General features: G+C 33.9%; 1 protein-coding gene across 1 annotated transcript in view; it reads right to left on the reverse strand.

The window, feature by feature from the left end:
* The window catches only part of CEP120 (centrosomal protein 120kDa), an 84278-nt gene that overhangs the window by 53060 nt on the left and 18794 nt on the right, over positions 1 to 12424 (reverse strand). The window contains exons 6-9 of the mRNA XM_012664260.1: positions 7646 to 7843; positions 4902 to 5129; positions 3507 to 3723; positions 2329 to 2503 (exon numbers count right to left, since the gene is read on the reverse strand). Of these exons, the coding sequence (XP_012519714.1) occupies positions 2329 to 2503; positions 3507 to 3723; positions 4902 to 5129; positions 7646 to 7843 (818 nt within the window). The remainder of the gene's footprint in view (positions 1 to 2328; positions 2504 to 3506; positions 3724 to 4901; positions 5130 to 7645; positions 7844 to 12424) is intronic.

Consider the following 12424-nt stretch of genomic DNA (forward strand, 5'->3'; position numbering starts at 1 on the left):
ATTTATAGATTTTTTTTACAAAGTAGTATATGAATATTATAAGCAAATAGAGTTTTTTACTAGAAAAATGGTAGAAATACAGAGCTGCCATTTTTTTAAGAGTTCCTTGAGGGCTCACATCCTATCTTTTTCATCTTCGCTTCCAGGAACAAGAAATTTTTGCCATATAGTAAACACTCAAGAAATGCTTGCTAAATTTAATTTGTAAACCTAGTTTCCTTGATACAATAGTGATCTTTTATGGGCTAAAAAGCTCTTAGTCAACTCTAAAAGGATGTATTCATAGTAACCTGCCTCTGAACAGAGAATCAAGGATGAAAGCAACTCCAAAGTATTACGGATAAATCAGAGTGACATAACATTTTTTCTTCCTTTCATCACAAAACCACACGAAAAAGAAGAATGCCTGACTACTGCTGAACTTACTCTGTATTTAAAGTCAAATATAAAGATATTATTATGCATGCTTACATTTCATCCTGTTATCAAACGCTAAAATTTAAACCCTACTTGTAAAAATTGCACAAGAATTCCTATATAATTATACATCCAATGAAATCGAGTCATCCTTAGAGAAAATTCATGCCCTAGAATTTTAACCCCCTACCATCCCACTACAGGATCTAGTTAGTGTAAGAAAAAAAAATTCAAGAAAGCACTGCAGATTAAACTTTTTCAAATACCAGTGTTACCTCACAAATTCCATTACAGAATTGCACACAATTTCATACCAATGCAGAGCATGATAATATAAAATTTATCAAACTGAAAAAAAGTTAAATGGCCATTTTAAAAAATGCTTTAAAATGATTCAAACACACCCATAGTCCTTAACATCTGGTGAATTCTATAGAGTATTAAGTGGATCGTGACTATTTCCTCTGTTTAGAATATCATTTCCCTTTTTCTTGGCCAAGTGAACTACTATTCTCTCTCATGTAGACTTATTTCTGAATCTGTCTTCCTCTTTGTTTATGTGGCTCATGTACCTCTAACACCAGGCACATTGCTGGCATAATGTAGGTGCTTAATGATTAAACAAATGGTTCTTAAGAAGTAAATTCAAAAACTAATATTAGCACTTCCTAAGTGGGCTTGTATAAAGCTTCCCTCTCACAGCATCTAACTCTAGATTATCCCTATGTTTCTGTGCTTCTAGCCAACATCTTAAGTATTCTAAGATCAGATACCCTAGTAGTAGCAGAAGAGAGATCTCAGTTAAAGGAATAGAGATAAGAGATGAAAAAAAAAAAAAAAAAAACAACTAGAGAATAAGTAATAATTTTATTTCTAAAAGCAATTTTGAGATGTTATAGAAACACTTTGAGAAAAGCTATGGCTGTGAGAGAAAATCTTTTTTTCAATTTTCAATTTCCAAATAAATTTTTAGTAATGATTCTCAGTATCTAACAAGAAGTAAACTGCAGAAATTCAGCTGAGATGGAAAGATTTTCATTCTATGAATTCACAATCACACTTAGTGCTGGATTCTATTGATTCTGTCCATTATTCATACCAAAGCACAGAGGATTTGGGAAACAATTTGATAAGGAATCAAAGAACTGAAAAATCAGATGCAAGTATGAGGTGATATATGCATTTAAAAGTTGCCTCAAATGATAGCAAGAAGCAATGTGGACTTGCTGAGACTCATAGAAATGGCAATTCATGATGACACAAAGGTTTTCTCACTTTAATCACAGAAAGACTAAGAATTTTATTTCAAATGATGTTTATGCCAAAGAAATTTATAAGAAGCTAAATGTGCCAAACTAAACACATTGTTCTATTACATTTAATTTATATTGTAGCCAACAAAAGTCTATAAAAATGTAACTTTATTAAAAACTAATATGTAAAGCTGTTTAACTGACATATATTGAACAGTGTGAACATATTCCACTTACAGCTCATTAAGTACAGTGTTTAGATTCATACCTACAAAATATAGATATCAGGAATATAACCTCCCATTATAATATAGTTTGATAGAAAAATCAGATACTGTACTATCATTATTTTGACCTGTAGCACCTTTTTCCAGAAAAAAAAATATTGAAAGTTTAAGAGCTGATGTATTTTAAATGGCAGCATTAATAGATTATTTTAAATGCCTACAATTATTATAGCAGAACAGGTTAAGACCACTCATGCCACCACTGCCAGCATGGTTTAAGTTCAAAGGCATTGCAATATTAACCTTTCCCCCTTTTAGTCCACTAATTTAACAAATGTTATAACTTCTTTGTAACATTTCTCTCTGCAACTCCCCAGAGAAAAAGCATTTCTCTTCAGAAAATACTACTTTGAAATAAAATCAAATCACACCTTAATATACAGTTGATTGGGAAACCAATTTCCAAGGCATGGATACTCCTCAAGTCTATTGAAAAGCAAAAATGATGTGATGTTGCTGGAACAGCAATCTTCTGTCCAGAAGCTGTTTCTGAAGCATTGGATGTAATCGCTGGCTGAGCCAGTGAAGCAGGTACAGAAGAATTGGCTAAAAAGAACAGGGAAAAAAAAAAAATCATTCCACTTGCTACCAGTTTCTCTTAAATTATCCAGATAATTTAAAGCTATCATCTCATTTATGTTCAAGCAAGGAATTTGACTATTTTGTCTTATGAACATATGAATTGAGGCATAAGTGTCTTAAAAGTGACTTGTTACTGAGGCTTTAATTCTCATTCCAGAATTGTGTAAAGAAAGAGCTTACTCTCAACACATATTGCACAACATAAAAACATACAGAACCAATAGAGTAATGTATGACTGCAGACTAGCAGGCACTAACCCATTTCCAAGAGGTAGCTGCACCCAACTTTGCATTCAAAGGGTTATATTTGAGACTTACTGAGACATGACATGTGGTTACTTTAGGCACATATGAAATAGTCTAACAAGAAGCTAAAACTTGAAAAGACAGAGATATCTAGTCTAACCCTATTAGAGACCAGAGCTGTGTAATGAATGGCCCAAGTCATACAACTACTAAGTGACAGAGATGTAACTTGCACCAAAGACTTCTAACTCCTAATTCACTACTGATAAGTTATAGTACTAACTATAGACCCTTATGCAATGGGTGAAAATATTTTATAAAACCAGATAAACATGCATTCTCAGACTTTTAATTTCAGGATCAAAAATATTATGAGTTTACAGTAAGAACCAGTTAATAGCTCTTTTCTCAAAAATTCCAATGAATTCAAGATATAAGAGTTTAACAGTTTAAAAATTTGAAAGAACTATATTCTTTAATTTCTTTGCCTAGGATATTTCCAATGTGAAAATAAAATGAAAAATTCTCTTAGCTTAATTTAGAAAATTCTATTATGCAGTTAGATAAATTGCAATGACTTTAAATGGAAATTTTTATATCACTACACATTACTGATTATTAAAAGACCCATAATTTTTACTTACAAGGCATAAAAGTTCTCAGAGTCATTAGATGGCTGCAAAATGCAATACCTAAAAGATCTGTAAAAAGAACATCTTACCCTTTAAATTCTGTTTGGTGTCCTTGTCATATTGTAAGCTTTCCACTTCACTTCCTGTAGCATCATCTTTTATTGGAGGTGACTGGTTGTGAGGTGGAACGGGGGACATGCTTGGTGATTTTGGCCCAGTAAGTGTCTTCTCCTTTATGGGGGTTAAAACTCTCTTCTTTGAATGCTCTGGCTCATGTTCATTCTGGGTCTTTAATTCAATTAAAGACTAAAAACAATTTTTAAATAAAGTATAATTTGCAAAGAACTTTCCTTCACAATTAAGCAAAAAACTTGGCGTTGATTTTTAAAAATATAAGCTTCCTTTCCCAGTTTGGATATTCCTAGTCTATTTTTCTTCATAATTTGCATATTTTCTTATAGCATCTAGGACCAGAAAAAGGAAGATGAACAGGAAGGAAATATGATATCCAGAGCTGAGTACCAAAATGCATCCTAATGGGTAAGAAGGGACACTTGAGAAAAGAAGTCAGGCATAGGTGTCCCTGGGAATGGTTATTCCTACCAAGGCAGCACAATGGAGGACTATACTCCTAAAAAGAAAAAACAGATGTCTTGTATGATTTTTTTTCTCTCCTTTACTCCACTCCCCTCTAAAAATATATGCATATATATCTTTTAAACAGCTTTTCTACCTTTAATTCAAAATCTACATGAAGATAAACTCTTTGAAAGAATAAGACAAAGTTGATTCTGGGGATAGATATAATAAAAAAAATATATATATTCAAATAAATGCCCATCTCTGTTACAAAATCTGCCTAAAGGGTGTAAGAGGACTACAAAGCATTAATGAACCAAGAATCTTATATTAGCTCAGTCTGTGTCAACCAAAAAGATACCATCAAATGCAGATTCCCAGAAAATAGGTCTAAGAATATTCTCCTTTACTGGAGTTCCTTTTCCGCCATAATCATTGAGTTGGGAGGTTCTCATTTAGTAGTAGAATGGTTTCCACTGCACAAGAAGGCTATCCCAGAGGCTAAGAGGGCTCTGGGTATAGTCAATTATAAATCACAAAAGTAGCAGCCATAGCACTTTTTAGAAGGGTCTTTTCAAAAAGGAGGTATCATATAATGTAGGCCTGCATTCCCCAACCCCTGGTCCGGTACCAGTCCATGGCCTGTTAGGAAATGGCCTGCGCGCTGCATCAGCCACTCCCTCCCTACCACGAAACCTCACCCACCGACCCCAGTCCGTGGAAAAACTGTCTTCCATGAAACTGGTCCCTGGTGCCAAAAAGGTTGGGGACCACTGATGTAGGTCACTAATTAAGAATAATAAATATATTCTTATGCCAGGTAACTCTTTTGAAGTTCCACTTGTGTAATCAATCATGAGTGAGACTAGAGAAGCTGGGGGAATCGAAGGAGGGCCACTACTTGCCTGGGAGTCTATGCCTTCTCTCTGCAGAGCCACAGATACTCCCACAGTCGGAGCTAGCTCAACAGGAGTAGGTGCAAGCTTCTGTTTGGCTCGGTTTGGAGGGTCAAGGGTAAAAGCACCCTCGACTGTGACTGGGCGGTGGTTGATTTCGGTACTGCCCTTTTTCAGTAATCCAGTTAAAGGTATTTCTGTACTCCCAAGTGACTGGTCTCCACAGCAGAGATGGATCTAATATGAAAGGGAAAATCACCATAGGGCTTTACACTTTCTCCTCTCTCCTGAACACCATAAACTTAATAAAAACTTATAAAATGATTCACAGAAGGAAAACATAATACAAGTTACCTCACTGACCTGCAGTGACTAAGTAATGAATTCTCATATATGATTGTTAAAACTGGTGATAAAACACAAAGCTTACTAATAACATAATAATAGCTATTACCTCTTTTCCTTTTCCAGTATTATATAGTTATATATTATCACCCTTTTTTCTGTCTCTTTGGTGAACTATGGTTACTTTACTATTTTTTTACTATGCCACTTTACATATGCAAATTATATAATAAAATAATGGATTTGTGAATTTAAATAGAAAACAAATACTTCAACATTTTTCTATTTCCATTTTAACATTAACTTAAACACAGTTCTAAAATATGTCAGTGGATCAACCTCGACTTGGAATTTAACATATTGCCACACTAGAAAAAAAATTTTGTTGAGGCTACAGTGTTTTATTACAAAAGTAGAATAAAAAACTTAAAAAACAAAACAATCATTTCTAATTTAATGAAAAATTTGCTATTTTTTTATTGTTTTCTGTGCGTGAGTTATACGCAATTAAACTGTCAATATTAATTATAACAATAAGATCATCAACAAGTAAGATTTTCATGAACCAACTGCAGTTACATATGCTTCATGAGCCCCTGGGCTCAAAACCAGTGTGAGCTAAATACCACTCACGTAGCAATTACCGTGTTAAAAACCTCAAATAATTTTGTTTTATTCACCCATAAAATATCTTGACTGTTTCTCTCTCTTCTTGCTTTTCAGACTTTATATATAAAACAGAGTGCTTAATAGTAAAAGGTAAAACAATCCTTCCGGGGTGGAATGTACCATTAATCACCGATAGCTAATAAAAAGTTCAACATTACCACTTTTTGACAACTATAAAAAAAGAATAAACTGTTCCAGGTATATGTTATACAATTACTCTTTTCCCTTACTATATTGAAGATGTCAACATAGCACTGTGCATCAATATAGGAATCGTGTATTTCTATGAATAAGCAATCATTACATAAAAATATATTTAGCTCTAATATTAGCAGTGACAGAGTTAAGAAACTTGTAGCTTTTTCTTTTCTTTTTTTTTTTTTTTTTGAGACAGAGTCTCACTCTTTTGTCCAGGCTAGAGTGAGTGCCGTGGTGTCAGCCTAGCTCACAGCAACCTCACACTCCTGGGCTCAAGCGATCCTTCTGCCTCAGCCTCCCGAGTAGCTGGGACTACAGGCATGCGCCACCATACCCGGCTAATTTTTTCTATATATTTTTAGTTGTCCGATTAATTTCTTTCTATTTTTAGTAGAGACGGGGTCTCGCTCTTGCTCAGGCTGGTCTCGAACTCCTGAGCTCAAACAATCCGCCCGCCTTGGCCTCCCAGAGTGCTAGGATTACAGGCATGAGCCACCGCACCCAGCCAGCTTTTTCTTGATATTAGGTGTGATAATGGGCTGGAGAAAAAGTATTTTTATGACTTAAATGTCCTCCAAACTAATAAATCAATACTTCTGGTTAGGATTGATATGTTAGATACAGAATAAAATTCAAACTGCTTTTTCCTGCATTTCATTGTTTTATATAGTCTTCAGTTTACTAAATATCTTGGGTTTAGCAGAACCATCTTTGAAATTCAATTCTACTAAAATTTCTTAATCCCTCTTTTCACCTTGTGCACAAAATGCAAGCAAAGTCTAATGACTGAGGTTACTTTAAACAAATGACTATCTAACCCTATATATCACTACCCTATCTTAGTTTGAGCAAAAGCAATTGTCGTAAAAGAGAAGAATAAGTTTCACTAGGCAATGTTCACTTTTAAATGGAGTCCAATTTAAAAAGACTTTACAATGGGTGCAGTGCACACCCTCTGGGGGATGGACATGCTTGCAGCTCTGACTCTGGTGGGGCAAGGGCAATATATGTAACCTAAACATTTGTACCCCCATAATATTCTGAAATAAAAAAGAGAAAGAAAAAACACTTCATATTCATAAAAAAAAAAAATGAAAAGACTTTACAAAATATATCTAAGGGCAGATTTTAGAAAGTTGTCTTATCTCTTTGTTTGTAATAGCAATAAGGTACATAAATTCTGAAATCAAGAGTGTGATCTGCGTGCCTACACCTACCGTCTCCACTAACAATAATGAAACCTTGCCTGTGCCCACAGCTTTTAGCTCCGGGTATAATTTTTTTTATAAAGGACTGATAACTGATATACCTCTTTTCTCGATAACTGGATAAGGAAGAGAGGTGTTATCTTCTAAAATTCTGTAAAGTAACTTTATTCTCCTAAAGTAACAGTAATGCCAATGACTTCATGATTCAAGATAATATCTAAAAAATCAAAAGATATGACAGAAAGATGACCTCTACTACTGAAATATGATAGAGTTTAGGTACTAATGTTTAAAAAATGATCTCCAATAAAAAACAATTTTCTGCAAACTTACCTGTAGTTTAGACTGAAGAGCCAGGTAAACACGAAGAATTTCTACACTGCTACGTATGCGAACAGATGCTCTCTCTGGCTCAAAGTTTGGGTTGATCAAATCATTGAATGGTTCATTTGTAACATCATTTCCCAGTAAAGAGTAGTAAAAGAAAAACTCAGGCTGTCTTTCTGGAAGTTTCATGGTACATGGAATTAACTAAACATTTGAGGAAAAAGAAAAGAGTATTACTTTCTAAACCACTAAATATGCTAAATATGCTTAAATATGTCTGTTGCACTCCAAAAATATCTGCTAAAATGTTGATATTTAATGTCTTAAAATTAACCACTCAAATAAAATTCCTAAATCTTTATCAAATTACTAGTTTGATTAATTTTTAAGGGTTGTCGTAGAAAAATACAAAGAGACTAAAAGACTTTTTATAGATTATTTTCTTTTAAAGTTTTCATTTTATTCAACTGGTCCATGAAAGAATAAATGAAAGTTCTTTTTAGAAGAAAGGGGTCAAATATTTTAAACCGAGCTTTCCTTATTTTCACCTACTTTATTTCATCTTATCTTTACTCCACCACCAGAGGCTCTACTTTACCAATGAGAACAGGTTAAAAAAATTAATCAAGGTTATTTAATACATAAAATTTTTTATAAAAAAGTTTTTTTTAGCTACCCTGCCAAAATTTAGAGACCTATAAATTAACAGTTGCCAAAAAAAATGCCCTTTGTACTATAAGTGTTACTTTTCAGAGTTGCTAGTTTCATGGCCACATATGACTAAGAGATGGAATTCCTGTCTTATAAAATATCTTCTAATAGAACTTTAATGTTTACTAGAACATGTTACACAATAAACTATAAACAATAAATGTGTCAATCAATAGTTGCCTTAAATAGTTATCATACAGTATGGCTGCTAACTAATGACAGACATGAAAGTTACATAAGACACTGTTGGATAAAAATAAAAGTTACAGGATAGTTTGTATAGTTTTGAAAATAAAAGTGCTAACTGCTTGGATTATAATAATAGCACAGTACCAGATACATAATAAATGTAAGTTACTTCAATTCTATACTTGAAAATGATTTTGTTTAATTGAGTAAATTTTAACCATTTACACTTAAATATATTGAGAGGAGCCCCTTTACACCTATAATTGTTAAGAGTATAAATTCTAGTCAGACCCCAACCACAACTCTGGTTCAATCAGAGACTTGTTATGAAACCTTGGAAAAATTATTTAATTGTTCTATGCTTCCATTTCTTTTAGGGTTGTTGGAAGGATTAAAAGAGATAATACGTGTTCAACACTACAACAGTGCCTAGCACTAGGTAGCTGTTGTTATGTGAGAATGAGAAAATACCTAGGAAAATATACTACTCTTAACAGCAACTACTTCAGAGGAGTTTAATTAGAGAAGGTTTTTTGTTTTCCTTTACTTTCTTCCATAATTAGAAAGCAATTAAAATGTTAAGAAATAAAGATGACCCTTATATATACCATGGTATGTTTAATTCCAATAATTCTCACTGTGTAGAGATTCTTTTAAAAACCCTTTATTATCTTGGAATTTAGAGACTATGTTTTTCTTCTACCCTTAACTTTAAATATTTAAAAAAAAGAAGGAAGCAAAAATATCAGCATCCTGTCCTCTTGCTCCAAACTCAGTCCTCTATTCTAATACTTTAATAGTAACATGCAAAGTCACTGATTGGCATGTGAAACTTTGTTAAATTTGTTTATTGCAAGAGGCTTTCTCACATTGCCTTTGACTAGGTTGAGAAGAAAAAACTAAATAGCTAGTTTCACCCCAAACAAACAATGTAACCATTAAGCAGTCATAACTCTCTCCTGCCTTCAATCCCTGAAAACCCCAAATCCCCCTTTTGACTATATGGATTTTTGCCTTTTTGCATATTTTGTATAAGTGGAATCATACAACACATGGATTTTGTGTCTCGCTTCATTTTCTCAGCATGTTTTCAACATTCATCCATGTTGCAGAATGTATCAGTATGTCATTCCTTTTATAGCTATATACAGTAACAATATTCCACTGTGTGGGTATACCACATTTTGCTTATCCGTTCATCTGCTGATGGACATCTGGGCAGTTTCCACCTTTTGGCTTTTCTGAATAGTGCTTTTATAAACATTTGCGTACAAGTTTTCATTTGAACGCCTGTTTTCAAAACTTTTGAGTATACGTAGGAGTAGAATTGCTGGATCAAGTGGTAATCCTGTAACATTTTGAGGAATCTATCTGGCTTAATTTTTTAGAGAGATAATAAACAGCTTGCCAGGCATCAATCTATGTTGTTTTTGAACTAAACTAAACTGAACTAAAGTTGTCCCAATAAATCCCCTTGTATTACCAAGAACTGTTTCAGTTTTAGTTATGGACTCAATAAATAACACAAAAAGCCTTAACCATACAAATGTAGCTTCTCACATAGAAACTATATAGTAGGCACTTTACTAATATTATCTCATTCCTCGTGCCCATCTGCAAAGATGGTAATATCATCACTATACAATTCAAGACTCAGAAAGGTTATGTAATATGCCTAAGTTAAAGGAGCCAGTAAATACTGAGAATGAGATTTCAACTCAAATCTATCTTATTCCAGGAACTCTTAAGAGGCAAGAGAGCATAATACAGGAACAATAGAGTTTAAAAAGTGACCATATAGTCAGAAATACCTTGCCCACTTACTAGCTACAAAATCTCCCTAAGACTTGGTTTCCTCATGCCTAAAATGAAAATAATTAACCTCTAAAGTTGTGGTAGGATTAAATGCAACATATGCAAAGTAGTTAACACAATGCCTATTACATAGAACATACTGCAAAGTGATCAATAAATATTAACAATTATGCCTCCCTAGGGAAGAGAAAAAAAATAAAATAGCAGTTTAAAATGCTTTGCAAATATGTTAACAACACAGTAAAATCAGAGCAGACTCCTAATTATCTGACACATACACAGGAGTGTTCTGATGTGGCTAGTGAATAAAAGGACAATGGACATCTGGCTTTCCCTGCAACCAGGGTGACACTTTAAGCCTTAGCAATCCACACATAAAGCTTTGTGAAGAGAAGAAGAAAAATAATGAAACTGATGGGGAAAGACAAAAGTACATATATATCAATGAGGAAATGACCATATCAAATTAGGAGAGAAAAAATAAATACTCAAAGAACACATAACAAAGCTTTTTTTGTAGTAGGCATGAATTCAGTATGCCAAAGTAAACACAATTCCTGAGGAAAATCTTTTACCTGATATATCTTGCTAGTCAAAAAAAAAGTCGTGGTCATTAATTGCATATTTCACCTGTGAACGTGGACTATGTGGGAATTTTGTTCCTCTGGAAGTGAATAGTCTGATAAAATTTTAGAGTCATAAGCCATATTCACTATTTTTGAAAAAATTTATTTCAGCTGCTATAGACAACATAACATCAAGAAAAGTGGACTTGATCCTGAGACAGTGAATGGAATAACAATTAATTTTGTGGTGGGCCACTTTTGGGAAGAGGCAACCTACCATGGGCCCTGAGCATCCACGTACTTTCTGGCTGAGTGTGCCAAGACTGCAAGGACCTGACCACTCATTTACCCACCCCATCTCCCATGGTTGTTTACGTAGCTGGTAACCTTGAGAGATAAGGTAACATGTCTAGACAAAAACCAAGACTGCTTACTGCTTATAATAAAAGTGGTGAATTCCCCAAATTTAATTTCCTCAGTTGTGACAAAACCCACTGTGTGCAGAGCAACCACTTGGGCCCCTCTGTGTAGTTCCCATGGGACTGGGGTTGGGGATCTGAAGGAAATGTACCAATATTCACATTGCTTGCTGTGCTGAGATAATAAAGTCCTTTGTTTCTCCCCCCAAAACCTTGTATCTTCTGCCAGTAACCATGACAGTAACATGCTAATTTGTTAGCTTATGAACAAGGTAAAATATAATCACAGACTGGACAGGCAGTAAGTATTACTGACACGAAGTGCTCCCAATATTGCAAATTTCTCCAAAAAGTAAATTAAAATATCCTTTCATGTCAGTCCTTAACATGCCACACGGCACAATGGAAAACAATGTTTACTGATGGGCATTCTCCTAAATCCTGAGAGATTTAACTTATTCTCTTACTACCAAGATCAGCAGAATCTATTCTTTTCCTAAAGCAAAAGTGCTTTCTTCCTGGTATGGAAAGAAAAAAAACAAAAATTGTTTTTTTCAAATTCATTTTTAAAAAGGAAAAAAATCTACTGGAAGTAACAATTAAACCAAAATTGGTTCTTTGAAAAGATAAACAAAATCAATAAATCAATAGACCATTAGCTAGATTAACCAGAATTAGAAGAGAAAGGATTCAAATAAACTCAATCAGAAACGAAAAAGGAGACATTGCAACAGATATCACAGAAATACAAAATATCATCTGAGACTACTAGGAGACCCTCTATGCACACAAACTAGAAAATCCAGAAGGAAGGGATAAATTTCTGGAAACATATAATCTCCCATACTTAAATTGGGAAGAAACAGAAATCCTGAGCAGACCAATAATAAGTAGCAAGATTTAAACAGTAGTTAAAAATCTCCCAATCAAAAAAAGCCCAAGACCAGACAGATTCACAGCCAAATTCTATCAGACCTACAAAGAACTGGCATCTATCCTGCTGAAATTGTTTCATAATATCAAGAAAAAGGGAATCCTCACTAACTCCTTCTATGAAGCCAGTATTACCCTATTACCAAAGCCAG

This window comes from Propithecus coquereli, unplaced genomic scaffold (genome assembly GCF_000956105.1).
Source record: "Propithecus coquereli isolate 6110/MARCELLA unplaced genomic scaffold, Pcoq_1.0 Scaffold88, whole genome shotgun sequence".
In the NCBI taxonomy this organism is placed as follows: Eukaryota; Metazoa; Chordata; class Mammalia; order Primates; family Indriidae; genus Propithecus; species Propithecus coquereli.